Source organism: Cololabis saira, chromosome 6, assembly GCF_033807715.1.
Source record: "Cololabis saira isolate AMF1-May2022 chromosome 6, fColSai1.1, whole genome shotgun sequence".
Lineage (NCBI taxonomy): Eukaryota > Metazoa > Chordata > Actinopteri > Beloniformes > Belonidae > Cololabis > Cololabis saira.
In genome coordinates this window covers 4,850,994-4,869,459 of record NC_084592.1, presented here as the reverse complement: position 1 = coordinate 4,869,459, position 18,466 = coordinate 4,850,994, and the positions used below count along the sequence as shown (strand labels likewise).

At 36.5% G+C, this 18,466-nt stretch overlaps 1 protein-coding gene and 2 non-coding genes across 3 annotated transcripts; 2 read left to right on the top strand and 1 right to left on the bottom strand.

Annotated features, from left to right (window-relative positions):
- Positions 1-1,967: 1,967 nt before the first annotated feature.
- dhrs12 (dehydrogenase/reductase (SDR family) member 12) lies at positions 1,968-12,749 on the bottom strand. Its single transcript, XM_061724340.1, has 10 exons — positions 12,634-12,749; positions 10,670-10,803; positions 9,106-9,188; positions 5,131-5,223; positions 4,978-5,059; positions 4,716-4,777; positions 4,206-4,310; positions 4,031-4,121; positions 2,895-3,032; positions 1,968-2,290 (listed from the first exon to the last, which is right to left on the bottom strand). The coding sequence occupies exons 1-10, from the start codon at positions 12,687-12,689 to the stop codon at positions 2,178-2,180; spliced, it is 957 nt and encodes a 318-aa protein (XP_061580324.1). The 5' UTR covers positions 12,690-12,749; the 3' UTR covers positions 1,968-2,177.
- Positions 12,750-13,166: 417 nt separating this feature from the next.
- On the top strand, positions 13,167-13,275 carry trnal-caa (transfer RNA leucine (anticodon CAA)). Its single transcript has 2 exons — positions 13,167-13,204; positions 13,230-13,275. It is a non-coding gene; the product is annotated as a tRNA-Leu (tRNA).
- A 4,420-nt stretch (positions 13,276-17,695) lies between these two features.
- trnal-caa (transfer RNA leucine (anticodon CAA)) lies at positions 17,696-17,801 on the top strand. The gene is made up of 2 exons: positions 17,696-17,733; positions 17,757-17,801. It is a non-coding gene; the product is annotated as a tRNA-Leu (tRNA).
- The last annotated feature ends 665 nt before the right edge of the window (positions 17,802-18,466 follow it).

The window sequence follows — 18,466 nt, the reverse complement described above, 5'->3', positions numbered from 1 at the left end:
AGCCAAAAAACCTTAAAAACAACACTGTGTGTGTTTATTTCATCCAACATAGGTACATTCTTATGAGGTTATCTGTTATTTAAAAAAAAGCAAAAGCACATATCACTAAGCAGTGCGTATATATCTGCACTCGGACAAAGGTGAACGGTTTATATTGTTACTGCTTTTAAAATACATTTTATTCTGTCTTTACTGTTGATGCACTGGAATCAAGAAGCTAAAATATCTGAAAAACAAACCAACACTGCTGTGTAAAGACAATATTGCCTTTATTTCATTACCACGTATGCTTTACTGATGAGATAACCAAGTTTAATGTTGTTCAAACTCCAGTGAGTCTTTTTCCAAAGATTTTATTTTCCTTTTTTTACTTTGTGAGTAAATACCTTAAACATACTGTAACTCAAACATTAATAGAAAATGGTAAACTGTACATTTTTCTATGCTTCAAAAAGTCTCACATTTGCTCTAAACCTTTAGTGTTGTCATTAATGTGAGTCTTCGGGTACTGAGACCTCCACGTGGCCTCTGGGTTTTTCTCAAGTTTAAACTTCGTCATTAGGTTACATGCATGGTAAACAAATGTTTCTGTAACGTTTTATTGAAATTAATATGAGATGAATCTGCCTTGACCAATGGATAAAAAAAAGTGAACATCCAAAGAACTGAAAGTTATCTGGCTGTTGTGAAAAGTAGATCCAAGAGTATATGAAGTGGAGTGTGTGGTGCAACTGTTGAGACACAGCGGTAGAGAAACACCAGCAAACGCTTCAGTTAACTAACGGGAACAGCACTAGAGAAATACTTTAGTGATTGTTGCTTTCAAACTGAATTTCAGATTAAATCCATGGCCAGTAGTTTAAATTTCTGTTGCAGGAAAGAGAACAGACGTTATTGTTGTGTTTCAGTCCATCTATGTAACTGTGTGTGTGTAAATGACATAATAAAAGAGGAGAAAGTTGTGTGTATCGTGTGTTTTTGATTGGATCTCTAACCAAACAGGAGCCACGTTTTTAATAGTATCTTATTTGCTTTCTTTTCTCAGAGTTACAATGACCTGGATAACTCTGTTTTTTCCTCTTGTCTCTTGTAAGATGTTTTGTAACTCCTGCAAATGTGGCTCAATGTTTAAGCTTGAGTTACATCAGTATCGTTCTTGGTATTGTGTTCAGAAAAACCGTAGAAACCTGGTGACTACGTAGTAACAAGTTAAGTCATTTTCCTCAAAACTGGCATTCAAATACGCAGAAATCCTCCTAAACTGTAAACCAATGATAGAAACATGAGTCAGTCGTCAACTGGGCAGTTTTATCCCCTCCCATTGTTCTGTTCTAAACTTCAAACATGTTGTGAAATATTTTTAGCATTAAATCAAAACAGTTTTCCATGAAAATACAGGACTGTCTCAGGAAATTAGAATATTGTGATAAATTCCTTTATTTTCTGTAATGCAAAAATGTCATACATTCTGGATTCATTACAAATCAACTGAAATATTGCAAGCCTTTTATTATTTTTATATTGCTGATCATGGCTTACATTTTAAGAAAACTCAAATATCCTATCTCAAAAAATTTGAATATTCTGGGAATCTTAATCTTAAACTTTAAACCATAATCAGCAATATTAAAATAATAAAAGGCTTGCAATATTTCAGTTGATTTGTAATGAATCCAGAATATATGAGACAGTCCTGTATATTGTTTTAGTAGAAATATAAAAGTGGAAATTCCCTGATGTTTAATTTGGTAATATACAGTATGTATAGATTTAAAGAAAAACCTACAAGCTTAAACACAACCAGCCAGATCTGGAATACAGATTAAACATTTATCTGTTTATTGAAATCAAAAAATACATTCTACAAAATTAATTTACAATTTTTACTTTCTGTGCATATATATATATATATATATATATATATATATATATATATATATATATATATATATATATATATTACACAATACAAATCTTAATATGCATCACAAGCTTGATTTAATGTAATAGAAAACATTATGTGTTAGTGTATTTTAAAAGAAACTTCCTGAAAGCAACTTCAATATACCTGAATAGATTTGTTTTGCTTCAGCTTGAGGTAATTGTTCAACAAGGTTTGGTTTCATATGATGTAAACAGGAATATTTGATAGTTTATCAGTGCTAAGTGTCCAGACTTCAGGGTTTGAACTTGAGGGCCAGCTCCTCCAGAGCTGCCAGCAGCCTCTCCTCCTCTTGTGGCGTGGAGCGGGAGAACGCCAGAGGGAGGTGAGTCGCCACCGGCTTACGGTCTGGGAGGAAACAGAAGAGACATGAAACCACTGCAGTGTCACCTTCATGAACCTGTTTGGAGAAACAATAACTGTTCATTTAAGAGTGTTGCTATAAGCTCATGTTGCTTTCTGAATTCCAACGGGAGCAGTTGAAAGTTTAGCTTTCTGAACACACCGCTGGTTGTTATATATAAATAAATAATGACAGTGTCATATGTTGTGCTCCTTTTTCATTTGATCTCGATTTCATCTAGTTCTACGACCATTAATTTATTTATGTATTTTTTTGTCCTTTTTTCTATTGATTTATTTTATTTATTTTTTTTTTCTTTTCTCTCTGTTATGTTGTATTTATCTCATTGTTTCAGATATTCAATTAGTCTACTTTGTAACTAGACGTATGTGTGTAGGGGTTGTGTGTGGGAGGGTGAGCAAGATGTCTGTGTGTGTTTTATGTCATGTATGTCTGTACTGTAATGTAATATTTTGTAATGTATGTTTTATGGGACCCCCTTGAAAATGAGATGTTACATCTCATAGGGCTATCCTTTAATAAATTCTACTAAATATCTAAAGAGTTTGTGTCCATCTCCTCTTGGTTGAACTAACAGCTCTCTCTGACCTTGGAAGAAGAGTCCGCTGGGCTGCTTGACGGCGGCGGCGGCCACCGCCAGCCACACCACCGTGTCTGCACCCATGGCCTCCGTCCGCAGCTTGGACTGCATCTTTGCATGGAATGAGGGCATGGAGGACTGAACCGCTGCAGGAGAAACACCCACGTTCAGGTCGCAGGAGCAACATTCCCCCAGTGCTTGGTTATCAAACAAAGCAAATCCTTCTTTTCTTGTCACTGATAATTGAATTTACATTTTAAAAAAAGAGAACAGGATCAGAGAACACTTTGTTCAAAAGTTTTGACTAGGAAATTTGGTCCAACTCCAACTACACAACAAAATGAAGCAATTAAAAGATTTTCAGTGACTGGCTATTTTCAGCTATTACAAAGATTCAATCTGTGTCCTTGAATCTTAAACAACCATGTCAGTTAGTCATTTAAATTAAGACAAACTGCTTCCTACAGAAGCGTATTGCATTCACTTGAGAGAAAAAAATCTGCTCTGTTTTTCTGAATTAACAAGATAATTATCTCAGAATTCTGAGAAAAGTTTTAATGAAAAAATAAATCTGCTCTGTTTTTCTGAATTAACGAGATAATTATCTCAGAATTCTGAGAAAAGTTTTAATGAAAAAATAAATCTGCTCTGTTTTTCTGAATTAACCAGATACCTCACAACTTGCAAGAAGCTGTCATTCACTTGAGAGCTGGATTTCATGGAAGCAAACATGTTCCTGTCCAGTTTAATCCAGGTTTATTTTGCTTTTGGTTTGAAACATTGGGAGATACTCTTGTCTCTAAGTTATATAGATGGTATTGTTATTAGTTTGTCGACTTTGGGCAGGTCACGTGAGAGCTTCTCGCAGGTTGTAAACAGAGCAGATTTATTTTTTTTCATTAAAACTTTTCTTGTAATTCTGAGATAATTATCTCGTTAATTCAGAAAAACAGAGGATATTTTAATTTTTTTTTAATTAAAACTTTTCTCTGAATTCTGAGATAATTATCTCGTTAATTCAGAAAAACAAAGCAGATTTTTTTTCTCAAGTGAATGCAATACGCTTCCGTAGCTTCCAGCAGACATGGAGTATTGTGAAAACTAAAGTTCAGCAGAGTGAGGAAGACATTCGTTCCTGCAGTACCTGGCGTGTCGGCCCAGCCGGGGTGCATGGAGGAGAAGTGGATGTCCCGGTGCTGAGCAGCCCACCGCTCCGTCAGGATCACCTGCTGTCTCTGCCGGCCAGAGGAAACACACGTTCTCAACATGGACACATGTCACAGATCTGTGCACGGCTGCTGCACATCACTGTCTCTTACTTTATTCTGAGCATAAGCCATGGTGCCGTCAAACGTGCCCTTTTCAAACTGAAGGTCCTCCACATTCAGCTTCTGAGTGAGCATGCCGCCAGAGGACACCGTGATCTGGGAGGTAAAACGTTGTACATTGTGCATTTGTGTCGTAATGTACGGAAGAGTATCAGGCCCATGCAGGAGAATAAATATTTGAGTGGGGAAGATTTTTTTTTTATTGTGCACTTTGAGAAAAAAGTTGAAATGTCGAGATTAATGTTGAAATACAATTTCAAGAATAAAGTCGAAATTTCGCCTTTTTTCTCAACATTTCAACTTTATTCGTGAAATTTCAACTTTTTCTTGAAATTGTATTTCAACATTAATCTCGACATTTCAATTTTTTGACTTTTTTCTCGACGAAGTGCATAATGGAAAAAAAATCTTCCTCCTCTAAAATATAATTTTTCTCCTGCCTGGCCCTACTCTTCTGTAATAATGTCATCCAGCATGTGTTTCTATTGAAAGTAAACCCACCACTCTGGCGTCGTCAGCCTTCTTCAGGGCAGGAATCAGTGCGCTGGTGAGAATGTAAGTACCTGGACGTGAAGGTAAACACACATTAACAACATCCATGGTGACAACTGAAACATGCCTGCACCCCAGAATGTTTCAAATTAAAATTTGAGATAAATGTCATTTCTGAAAAACGTCCAAAGCAAAAAATACAGAGAGATATCTTATGGTCACATTTCTAGAAGAAGTTTTTCTGTGGTGTATATGAAGCGCTTGTGGTTACCGAGTGTGTTTGTGGCAAAGTTCTTCTCCAGGCCGTCGTCGGTCAGCTCTCTCTGGTTCACCATGCAGCCAGCGTTGTTGATCTGAGGACAACATTCAGTTCAGCTACAGTAACACCTGGGTGAAGCGCTGATGAAGATCTGCCCACGCCTACCAGCACGTGCAGCGCGTTGTTCTGCGAGAAGCTCAGCCCAAACTCCCACACCTGCCTGGCACTGGACATGTCCACGATGTGGACGTGAATGTTCTGGAAAGAGAAGAAGAAATCCTTCCATTTGTTTCATTTTTGATAAAACCTTTTTATGAGTTTGCCGCAGATATGAACAATGATGTAAAGGTATTCTTGTGTAACAGTATTTGATTGATTTGATTAATTAATTTGATTTATTTCAATTAAAAGAGAATTAAAAGAGAAGATAAGAAAACAAAAAAAAAATACAAAGAACTTCATCCTTTAACACTTAATATCTTAATTTACATGTACAAAAAGGAGTAGGAAGATTTCCAATTATTTAATCCTACCCCCATTCACTAATCATTCATAGTAAGTAAATATTAGTATTTATAATAACTAACTATACTATAATTATACTCACACACATACCTATACATACATACACATACCGGTAGTTGAATATTTCTATATATTTGTACACACATGCCCAATAAATATTTATATAAATATTCTTATTTACACCATACTATCTCTATATTAACTCCATCTGCTCTATATCTATATATATCTACATACACACATATCTGTACATAATTTAACTTCATATTTAATATGAAGTGTACTGTCTTGTCACACCTTTACACCCTGATTAAGATTCAGCTTCCGTTAAAGGTTTGGATGATTTTATTCATCAGAAAGGGAAACTAGTGGGATCATTTCAAGAGCCTGGAGCTCCAAGGCGTTAAAACCTGTAAGAACCCCACTGGAACAAAACTGCAGAGGCTTTGACTGTTATTTTTAAATTTAACCACATTCCACCCGTTTATGCACAAACAAAACAGAGTTTGATGAGTAATTACCCATTTCTGAATTTTCCTTACACTCAAAATTTACAATTTTAGCAGAAAGTCGAGTTATCTGCTTCATAGGACCTGTTTTATAGGATTTTACAGTTTAAGAGCTACATAACTATATACACGATGACAGAGAAACGCGCCCATCGATGGCATGTGCATGTGTGTGCTGTAAAACTAATCCTTGAACTTGTTCACCATTGCTACAAAAGTTTCAAAATGAAATACTGAGGAAAACACTGAGAAGCCAGGTGGTTAAGTTAAATACTTGATCAGTTAATTTGATTTAAACCGTTGCACGTCTAGGAGACGAGCACACCAGACTAGAGCTCCAGCATGCCTGTGTCAATTTGACGCAGGAGCATAAATCACTGATAACTTGTATCAATGGATCCTTTCACTCTATGATCACCAGGTCCTGACCATGTGACTCCAGGATCTCCCGTTTCCTCCTTATGATCCAGGTCCTGGTCCAGGTTTCTCCTTATGATCCAGGTCCTGGTCCAGGTTTCTCCTTATGATCCAGGTCCTGGTCCAGGTTTCTCCTTATGATCCAGGTCCTGGTCCAGGTTTCTCCTTATGATCCAGGTCCTGGTCCAGGTTTCTCCTTATGATCCAGGTCCTGGTCCAGGTTTCTCCTTATGATCCAGGTCCTGGTCCAGGTTTCTCCTTATGATCCAGGTCCTGGTCCAGGTTTCTACCCCCTTATGATCCAGGTCCTGGTCCAGGTTTCTACCCCCTTATGATCCAGGTCCTGGTCCAGGTTTCTACCCTACTAAAGGGGAGTTTTTCTTGCCACTGTTTAGCTTAAACATTGAGCTGTTACTTTTCTTTTATCCCTTTTATCCGCGTACGCGTCAATCTCATGACATCACTGGGTGATTCTTTGGGAATAATGTTTGTTTTTGCATGTTTTGTCACATTTACACAGACTCAAACACACACAGAGTTTCTATGAGTTCAAATTTTGGGCTACTTGTGCTTAATTTATTTTCTTATTCTGTTATTATTTTATTATTTATTAAAGTACTTGAATTTACTTTGATTATTTTAATTTAAGCTATTTTTTATTAGTTTTATTTATTGTATTATTTTATTGATTTTAATTTGCCTGAAGATGATTATTTTGTACTTTTGTCTGTTTGAATGGTTGTGTTAAAAAATAAATCACACGTTACTCAACAGTTACTCAGTACTTGAGTAGTTTTTTCACCAAGTACTTTTTTACTTTTACTCAAGTAATTATTTGGATGACTACCTTTTACTTCTACTTGAGTCATATTATTCTGAAGTAACAGTACTTTTACTTGAGTACAATTTTAGGCTACTCTACCCACCTCAGATCCTGCTTTTAACTTATTTACTTGTATTTATTAGAAACCCTGACTATGGTTCTACCTCTATTTATTGTTCTTTGCCTTGTGGGCAACATCTACTTTTATCCTGTTCAGTGAGCATTGTGAGAACCGGCCATGTCTGTCTTGTGCTGTCGTAAACCTGTTCTCTGTATTTTGTATCAAATTAATGTCTGTAAAGATTGTGTGTGAGATTCCTTCTTCCATCTACTGCAAAACTAATCTACCTACGGGTACTAATAAGGGCCGGGTTTCCCAGATCAGTTAAGTAGTTCTTAAGAGCGAAAGACTTCTTTCAAACCTTCTTAAGGAGCCTGTGAAAGAAAATCGCGTTTCCCAGAGTCGCTCTTAGCTTAAGTATCTCTTTCATTAAGAAGGAAATGAAAGATGCTGCTGACCCAGTCTTTACAACCATCTTAGTGAACAAAGACTCACAGATCCAGCCGCGTCAGGCAAATCAATATCACACCAAGCAATGAGATATTAAAACAATGCACCCCGCACAAATGTTTTATCTATTTTATACTTTAGATTTATATTGTTTAGCATTTATTGGTGACAGCAAAGGGGGGAAAAAAAGAAAAATAAGGAATAACAAGTGTGTTCCTGTATATATTTGCTTATGCTTTACGCACAAATAAAACGATCATCATGAATATCATTTATTTGATAATTTGGCTGCTATACAGCATGTTCTCGCTGCAAATCAACCGCGTCGCCGTGCGCGAAGCAGAACTGTTTATATGAACGCATTCGTGCGTCAGCACTTCAATCCCCTGGACGTGCTGTCGGACCGGGCTGTCAGGCAGCCGTGACACCTGCCCAAGCCCGAGCCCGAGCCCGAGCACCTACATGTGTGATGACAGGGAAGCAGCAGCTGAAAGAACGGGATCCTTTGATGAATCGTTCATTACAGTCTCAAATATAATCAATGGTGTCGGTTTATATTAAAGAATCTTTTTGCCCAGAAGAGAAAAGAGCGAAGACAACGACCCATAACTATTTTCTTCTCTTGAAAAAACCCACCTGCCGACTCGCGCTGTATACAGCGCGAGTCGGGATGCATTCAGAAGAGGAGGAATACGTGCGTGGCGGGGATGATCTCTGCAATCTGAAGCCCTCTATAATTGTAAAAAGAATTTCACTTATCACGGGTTCTTTTTGGAACATAACCCCTGCGAAAAACCAGGGTTTGCTGTAATTCCACGTTGCGATTTGCGAAACTCGCCTTCTCTTGGCTCATGTTTTTGAACGCACACACACGCCCACCCCGTTTACTCTCGGTCTCCGTGTGTGGGGAAAAAAAGCCTCACTGTAGCCAGAAATAACGGAGTAACGCACCGTTTAGATGAAAAAGGGTCATTGAATTATATTTATCATCTTAATTTTTCATTATAACGCACAGGCAGCAGTGAATTAGTGCGTTAGGCAGCAGTGCTGCGTGTGAAAATGCGCTGATAGTGATCGGTGATCGATTTGCCTGGCATCGATTCATTTGGTTTCAGAACCGTACAGCTGCTCCAAAGAGCGTCTGAAAGAGCGAAACTAAAGGACGGTGTTAAGAAGTCATCTGGGAAACACCCATATCTTAGGGTTCTCTCTTAGTTCAAACCTTCTTTGAACCTCTCTTAAATCCTTAAGAGAGGTTGGATCTGGGAAACCCGGCCAAGGTCAACTAGTGGTGAAAACTGTGAAAGAGAATGATGGGAATCCCTATGCTACAGCAAACAGATATCAAAGCTCACCTGATTTTTACTCCGCTCCACAATTTCCTGTTTGGCTGCTTCTGCTCGTCCCTTGTTTCGACAAAGCATGTGTACAGTTCCTCCTGGAGGTTAAAACAACAAGTCTTCAGTACTGGAAACACGGGAAGAGTAACGTTCATTACCTCAAGGATTTCACCTTGCTTTGCAAGAAACACACAACCAAAATGTTCTGATGATGCATTCATAAATGATGATCAAATAACAATTAAAATTAGTGGTATAGAAATAGAAAGAGTATATGAAAATAAGTTCCTGGGGGTAATAATTGATGATAAACTTAGCTGGAAATCACATATAAATAGTGTAAAATCAAAAATGTCTAAAACCCTAGCAATATTAAATAAAACAAATTATTTTTTCTGTTAAAGAGGACAGTTTTTGATGTATAATGACACATACAGATACATGACTTATTGTGTGGAGGTTTGGGGTAACACCTATAAAACAAATACAAACCCTATTTTCCTGTTACAGAAAATAGCTTTAAGGATAATTAATAGATCTGACTATTATAAACTAAACTAATATAAAATAATCTCTTTATTAAATATAATACTCGCATAATACGAATATAATATATAAAAAATATAATATGAGCAGAAAACTGTTCTATTTGCCTTTAAAGCCCAGCAGAAACTGCTTCCAAACTGCATTCAGGATTTGTTCCAGATAAAAGAAACCTGCTATGACCTGAGGGGAAACTCATGTTTGAGACGACGACAGCAAGAACTAATATTAAAAAGAGATGGACATCAATTAAGGCTAGAGAAATATGGAATAGTTGTGACAACAACCTAAAAATGTGCAGTTCCATCTTCAAGTTTAAGGAAATGTTTAAAGAAACTACTGTAAATAAATATAAAACACTATAATTATAAAGTATATTATCAAAAACATTCTAGAATGTGAAACGTCAATTTTATATTTTGTCTTACTTATTTTTGTCTTCTTTATTCATTGTTTGTTTCCACGGAGTAATGCTAATGTCTCATATTTAAGCTGATCTTAAGATAAAAAGAGAAGGCACTATAAGCTACGGCTTCAGCTACACCTTTTCGGCAAAAGAAATGTTTATTTTACCTTTTCATCTTGTTTTGTAAAAAAAGTGTGTACAAGCCGAAATAAAGATTCATTCATTCATTCATTCATTCATTCATTCATAAAGAAAATATAAAGAAATTTTTGCCCAAAAAAGGGGGAAACAACCCTCATATAGAGGCTAAAAGTTCCTGTTCTTCAACTCCAATTATTTCTGGTAAATTAGGTAAAATCCCCAAACGTTATGAGCAGGATGGTCAGCACATGTCAGTATTAAAAAAACAAAACAAACCGAGAATGGAAGTACACTGGTAGTATGTAGTATCGTGATCCAGGAAACCCAAGTATTGTGTACTTTAAAACACCCTCATCAGCAGACCTGGGACATCCTGATTTTAATGATTCACCGCATGTTTGACCATGCTTTTGTCATCTCTTTAACCCCTCCAGTCATGCTGACGTCGTCTCCCACGAGGGGAAATGGGAAGAGCGTTTAAAGCCTCACCTCTGATGGCGATCTCCGTGGCTGCAGCTTTCCCTATCCCACTGTTGGCCCCGGTCACGATGAAGGACCGTCCACTCAGGTTCACCTCCAGGTCTGCTGCTACGAAATGCTTGGCTGCAGCTTCATAGCCACTCCTGTTGGGACCAGAAGGAACAACAATGTCCACCAGACATGCAAACACACCCATAGACAGCAGGTACTGATGTCACACAGGCCTGGGTAAAATTACCTGATGTCAATTTTAATTTTTCTGTGTTGAACTGTTTGATTTCATGATTCTACTTAGTAATGGAGTAAACAGAGACATAACCAAATTCAGAATACATTAAATAATTCTGGGATATTGTACAGTTGGAGCCACAGCACGTTTACATTATGCCAAAACACAAAAAATTATTTGTTGGTCGAATTTACTGAAGAAAATCAGTGTATTATTATAACCATCCTTCGTCAACTTTCTTTTACTTATGGTGTTTTTTTTATTTTGCTTGTATGTTTGGAATACTTCATATATACATTATATACGTATACATTATGTGTACTCTTTGTGCAATCTCTAGTGGATACATATACTTTCTCTGGATAACATGGTGAATGATGGAGGAAATTAGCATTGTTGTGTGTATGGATATCATATTTGTTTAATTGACTGTTCTTTTGTTTTTTACTTTTGTATTTGCTCGACGTCATCGACATCTTCTGTTTTGTTTGGTCTCTGCTGTTTGTTCAGTTTTATTATTGTTGCTGTAGTTTTTTGTTGTCTTGTTTTGATTTTATTTCTCTTTTTTTTCGTTTAGCATAAGAAAAAGAGAGAATCTCTGACCGTACTGCTTCCATTCTCCATGCCATTTATGACAGTACTATGATCATCTTGTTACCATGAGATTCTATGGAGGTAGATTTGTGTCTTAATTATTCAATAAAAAAAAAAGATTGCTTCAATCAAAAAATATATTTTCAATTAAAAAAACATTACCTTCAATCAAAAGAAACTATTTCAATCAAAGAAAAAAAGTGTTTTAATGCAAAAAAATATTTGAGACAAAAAAAAATGCATTTGAACACTGTTTTTATTTGATTGTAAATGTTTTCTTTGATAGAAGTGAAGTTTTTTTGTTTGAAGCAACTTTTTTGATTGAAGTAGTGTTTTTTTGTGTTTGGGCCATATTATGGGTAGGACATTTGTGTCTTTATCATTTAATTAAAAAAGAAATTGCCTCAAAAAGAAAAAAATATTTTCAATGAAAAAAAAATCACTTCAATACAAAAAAAAACTTTTTCAATAAAAGAAAAAAAGTGTTTGAATGCAAAAAAATATTTGAGACCCAAAGAAATTGCATTGAACACTTTCTTTTGATTGAAAATATTTTTTTCGATTTGAAGTGATTTTTTTTTGACTGAAGTGAAAAAAGTTTTGAAGCCTTTTTTTATTGAATAATTAAGACACAAATCTAACTCCATCTAAGATAATTAATAAAAAAATGATCACAAAAAAAAAGAATACATTGAATGTGTTTTTTGCTGTGACTGATCACGTTGCTATGGTAACATCCAGATTGTGAGGTCAGCTTGTCGCTTGTGCAACAAGTCCATTTATCAGCCGGTTGTGCCTCGAGGTAAAGCTGCTTTTCAAACTGCTATTTGCTCCTTTGCAGATTCAAACTTTTAAACTACTACTTTTGTCTTAAGTTTAGTCTCAGATATGTTTATAATCGTCAAAAGCATTATTATCGTAGATCGGTGTAAATCTTTTCATACTAACTTCTGTTTTCCTTGTTTCTACACTAGATTATTCTCTCTCATAAGTAAAACAATATGTGAAGCTTCAGATAAACTCATTTTTACGTGTATAACCACTCAGTTTAACCTGGGGATGTCTGAAGGCTTCTATGGGGAAAGTTACGTACAGCAAAAACAAGCAGGACAGTTTCCGACTTATAGTCAAAATAATGTAAGCCACTTACTTTGTGTACTCCTGGAGTCCTTTCACGAACCAGACTGCGTTCCTAAAGAAGCTCATTTTCCCCCTAAACCCTCGCTGCTGCTGCTGTAGTGCGGGGATGGTGAAGGTAGTGGGTGTGCTCGATGCTTCACTGTTGTGTTTATAAGCTGATTTATGGTTCCGCGTACACCGACGCAGAACCTACGGCGTACGTACGTGGCGACGCGCGCTGTACGCCGTACGATCTGCGTCGATTTAACGCGGAACCATAAATCAGGCTTTAGGTTTCATAAGAGTGAATCTGGGCGGGGAGCCACGTGACCCGGAAGTGGGCGTGGTAATGAGAGGAAGCAGCGCCTCTCTCCGTTCACCGTTACTACACAGATACGTCATTATAATTCTGGTTATACAAATAAATATACGCTCTCAGAATATTTAGGAGTGGGGAGCCGCGAACAAACACGTATCAGACATCTATCAATGATATTCACAACGGTTTTCCCCGTTGGGAGGTGATAGTATTTATACCGGTACTTCGCACGGCTGAGTATGTTTGTCAGGATGGCCGAGTGGTCTAAGGCGCCAGACTCAAGGTTCACACCTTCCTGGTAACGGGATTTCTGGTCTCCGAATGGAGGCGTGGGTTCGAATCCCACTTCTGACACTACTTTTTTTTGGACGATAAAAGCTTTACATTGTTGTATTTAGCATTTTATTATGTTACTGGAGGCTGTGCACTTTATCAGAACGAGTAATGGCACACTAATACATGCGGAGAGTCAGTATGTGGACGTAACATTAACACATTAACAGGACCTTGCTTTAATATTTAGGTCAAATGAATGTTTAAGAATATTTTTCTTTGGATCGGGATTATTTTTAGTTTATGGGTAAAAAATGATCTCAAACGTTTATAACGGATTAAGCTAAAACTTCTTTATAATAATAATAATAATAATAACAGCAACAATAATAATAATAATAATAATAATAATAATAATAATAATAATAATAATAATAATAATAATAATAATAATAATACATTTTATTTAAAGGCGCCTTTCTTGGTTGCCGTACACAACACATTAAAAAAAAATAGACATCATGATTCATGACATTGATGAGTTTTGTGTCGGTTCAGTCGGCGCAGTGTCTGTCCTGTTTTCTACGACTTTTGTTGGTTTATAATTCGAGATACATTTAAAACCGGGTTGTTCACTGCTTTTTATTATTCTTATTTTTTTTTATTTCTTTTTTTTTTCATCTAGACCACCTTGGACCAGATTCTGGTTGAAAATGACAGAACCTAGACAAGTACAACCTCTTTTTCTATTTCTATTTAATTCTATTATTTTTCAGTAATGACATGGCAGTAAAGACTACATAAAAACCCATAATCTACACTCGTTTATTCCAAGGAAGGGTTGGTGGGGATTTGTGGAAACTTTGTTGTATTTGTGAAAATGCAAAAAGGGCCAACTCTGCTTCAACACCTGTATCAGCTTCAAATCCCAAACCATTACTTAAACAACTCTAGATGACATTAACTCCTAGGTAGTACAGATGATTAGTTACAACTGTTATAATGCAAAAAGAAAAACAAATATTTCATTTTATTTATCCATGTTTGGGCTGTTTTTTTGTGTGTGAAAGTCTGCAGAAGTCCCCATCTGTGTCAGTTGTCATGTACATCGAGATACTCAGAAAAAAAGCTAATAAACAAACATACAAGAGGGAGTGGAGACCCTTCATGTCTGTGCCAATATACCTGCTCATGTATGTATGTAACAGCAACTTCTATAGTTAAAAAAAACTCATATCTAGCTGATATAAATGTAGCCTCTAGTTTTGATTACAACATCTTGAATTCTTAATATGAATTTCAAGTTTACCTCATTTAAAGGCTATGAGGGCATTTTACGGCCCTCATATTTTTGGAGGCTTACTGGTTCACCTAAAATCTCTAAAAGTTCTTGATATGTATCCAAGTCAACAACACATGTTAAAACAAGACACTCGTTTGGTGTAAATATCGAAACATTATTGAGTTTTTTATTGTTACATCCTGCTTGTAATGTTTGCACAGCTCTGAAATAATGTTCCACTCTCTGGCTCTAATGGGAAACTACTCTGCACTCTGGTTTCAGCGCGCATAGCTGTGTCTTTGCCTTCTAACAGTTTTCCTGGCCTACAGTATCAACCCAGAGCTGCAGGAAACATCTGGCCTCCGTACTGACTCCAGTGAAATCAGAGCCTGTCAATAACAGGACGGAGTTCCTTCAGCAGGATTCCAACCAGGGACTCGGATGAAGAGACGCTTGTGGTTTTGTGGCGTAGATAAACTGGAGACACTCCCTGGCCACACCTGTCCTCTGTTCAGGTCCATAAAAAAGAGCATAAAGGTGGTATACAAGGAAAACCAATAAAAAGTTAGATAGGTACAAAGTAAAGGTCAAGGATCACTACTGAAGGAGACAATATGTTTTCTGTGTATATGATGGATATTAAATCTCTAGAGCAGGGGTCGGCAACCCGTGGCTCTAGAGCCGCATGTGGCTCTTTAGCACCGCCCTAGTGGCTCCTGGAGCTTTCTCAAAAATGTATGACCTTTTTTTTCCTTTTTTTCTTCTTTTCTTTTTCTTTTTTTCCTTTTTTCTTCTTTTTTCTCTTTTTTTCATTTTTTTCTTATTTTTTTTTTCCTTTTTTCCCTCTTTTTTTTCTTTTTTCCTCCTTTTTCCTTTCCTTTTTAATCTCGACATTTCAACTTTTTTCTCCACATTTTGACTTTTTTCTCCACATTTTGACTTTTTTCTCCACATTTCAACTTTTTTCTCAAAGTGCATAATGAAAAAAAAAACTTCCCCCAGTTATAACTAATATAGATACATGCCTTCATTCTTAGGCTTATACAAGACTTTTCAGTTTTTAAGGCTTCAGACATATTTTTTTTTTGTGTTTTTGGTCCAATATGGCTCTAAAACATTTTGGATTGCCAATTTTGGATTGCCAAGCTACGTAATTATCAGCTGAATGTACTTGTTATGCAGCAGAAGAGCTCTTGTCAGGGCAGAAGATACACGCTTCACACAGTTTAATCTCGTGAGATTTCATACACTGATACTGGTTTTATATGTCATCTGCAAAATAACATGAAAGTATGTTTGTCTACAGAAGTGTTTGGATTAAAAATATAAAACACATCTATTCAAGTTACACACAATTGTATTCACCTGTAACCCACATGTGTAGCAGAGGGCTCAATTCTATCTGCAAGCTCTACTAAAATGTCATTACTTGTCAAGTTGATCATTTGTGTAACAATTTGAAATAAAGCTGTGAGTACGGAAGAGTATTAGGGCCAGGCAGGAGAAAAATAAAAATAATATTTTAGAGGAGGAAGATTTTTTTTCATTATGCACTTCGAGAAAAAAGTGGAAATGTGGAGAGCAGAGCACTGGACCTTTGCATTCCCAGGGATGGAGACTTACTGACCAGAGATGGGACAGTATGCAGGACTGCTAGTACAACTACTATCATCAATAGGTGCAAAAGCAGACGAGTTCATGGATGTTGCTTTATATGTTTTATTTACACATAAAAATATAAATTGATTCAGTTACATTTGTGCAGAGTCCATTAACTCAATAGTAGACTCACATCACTAAACTCAAAGTCCAGTCCAGTCTCCAGTCCAACGTTCTGAACAATGTTCTGGACTGTTTCAGGAGTGTTCATGCCCAGTCTCTACTTCAGTCACTGATTCATTTGAATGTTTTTTGGGAGAAGAGCTTTCAACCGAAGCAGTATGAAGTGTTTTGTCTTGGAATACACTACCCAACTTACCTGGATCTCCTCATCATTCACTAATTGTCTGTAGAAGTGGTCGTAATGGCAGCTTGTACCTGATAAGGCCCTCTGCCGACCAACTCAGTCCCTGCATGTGTTGCAGAGGATGGGCTGTCCTCAGACTGCTGGGTAGAAGAGTTCATGCTCTGCTGCTTCCTTCACCTGAAAGCAAATCAAAAAGAAATGCAAATATTAATCCTTCAGTAAGAATACACAATGATTCACAAATTGCATCACATCAAGTAATAAACACATGTAAAGCATACATTATGAATGATAGTAGTAGAGTTCAATTGCATGAGGAAAAGTTAAAAATCTAGTTGTAAATCATATTTTCATGTGGATAAGCTTTTCTAGCTAATCTCCCATGCGATTCTTAGAAACTGCTAACTAAAGGAACCTTATATCAAACAATACTGACACATCTCACTTCCTTTGTTTCTTTGACGGTGAGCCTTCGCAGGGGTTTCTATCAGGACTCCTCCCTCATGTTCTCTTAAAGATCCTGTATCATCTTCTACTTGTTCATTTATCTTTAAAAACAGGTTTTCAAGCACCGGAGCCTTTCTGAGGAGTCTTGACATGTTCCTTCACAGCTCATATTTTTGCATATTTTTGAATGCCATGAACACATGGAAAACAAATGATTTTCCAGCAATTCACCTTAATACAAAATAACAAAATGAACTGAATAAAATAAGTATCTTTCTTAAACAGAAACCTGTCCTGCTTAACTTCAAATTGTATAAATTAAAATAAAACAATAGAAAGATAGCAGAACATCCATTCTGTAATAGTGCACATTTTTAGTGCAATGACAAAAGTGCAAACAGAAAGTCTGTAGAAAACTTGTAAACATATTTGTGCATTAAAGGCCATGACTGTAGCTACAGTTGTAGTAAAACAGAAAAACAATAACTTATGAACTCAACAGCTCAATGCCATTTTTCATTGGCATTTTAGGACTATGTTCTGACTCTCACAGTAATACGGGACAAAGTGCGTCCCTTTTCAGTTCAATACGGGACTTTAGTTTATAAATACGGGACGATTCCGTTTCCGAGCTGAACCTCCACCACAACAACACTGCAGATAAGAGCAAAACTAATATCTCAAGAATATTCCTCTCCGAAACACTCTGTCACAAGCTTTAATATAAAATATAATACATCTCCAGAACTGAAACTCCGACATGGACAGTGAATAAATAACGTTCCCGCGGTTGTGATGGCGCAGTTGTCAGGATGGCCGAGCGGTCTAAGGCGCCAGACTCAAGGTTCAAACCTTCCTGTACGGGCATTCTGGTCTCCCATGGAGGCGTGGGTTCGAATCCCACTTCTGACAATACTTTTGCAAAGCGTTCCCAAGGCTCAACCATTTATTTTCGCTCTAGAGTCTAGATCAGAGGTTTTCAACTGGTTTTGTCCCGGGAACCACCGTTATAACCAAGAAGCAACTTGGGGACCAACTGCTTTTGGGGATGTTTGTTTTATTTTTCACCTTGCTTTTAAATAAGAGTATGGGCATATATATAGGCATATTTTTATTTTATTTTATTTTTATTTATTTTTTACTGTTGGCTTTGTCTCGAAAACAACAAAACCCATCAAATTAAAAGCATCAAAATATAAAAAAAAAAGCAAAACAATTTAACAGTCTCATCCAAAAATAAAACACAACAGCAAAACAATGTGTTGGAGAGGGAACAGGAGGAAGCAGGACACTTATTTAGTCCTGTCCCTTCCTCACAATATCATATCATATATGCCATATACAAATTAAAAAAATATTTGCACCTTTTGTTATAAAAATGAATGAAAAATTAACAATAGGAAGGCATGAGGGCTTATAATATTACAAAGTTCACTCCCACTCATTTGACATAATTAATAATCTAGATATTACATCTGGTTGTACTTTTGTATAAAATGTGCTTGCCATAATTTTTTGCATGATGAGAAAGCTTTTCTCTTTTTGCATTAACCCTTGTGTGGTGTTCATATTATTGT

Bases quoted from the DNA above. Each gene is read 5' to 3' on its own strand.
- dhrs12 (XM_061724340.1), bottom strand. From the start codon at position 12,689: ATGAGCTTCTTTAGGAACGCAGTCTGGTTCGTGAAAGGACTCCAGGAG. The intron at 5,224-9,105 runs GTGAGCTTTGAT...TTCTCTTTCCAG, and splicing joins TGGAGCGGAGTAAAAATCAG to AACATTCACGTCCACATCGT. The intron at 4,778-4,977 runs GTAACCACAAGC...CTTCACGTCCAG, and splicing joins CTTTGCCACAAACACACTCG to GTACTTACATTCTCACCAGC.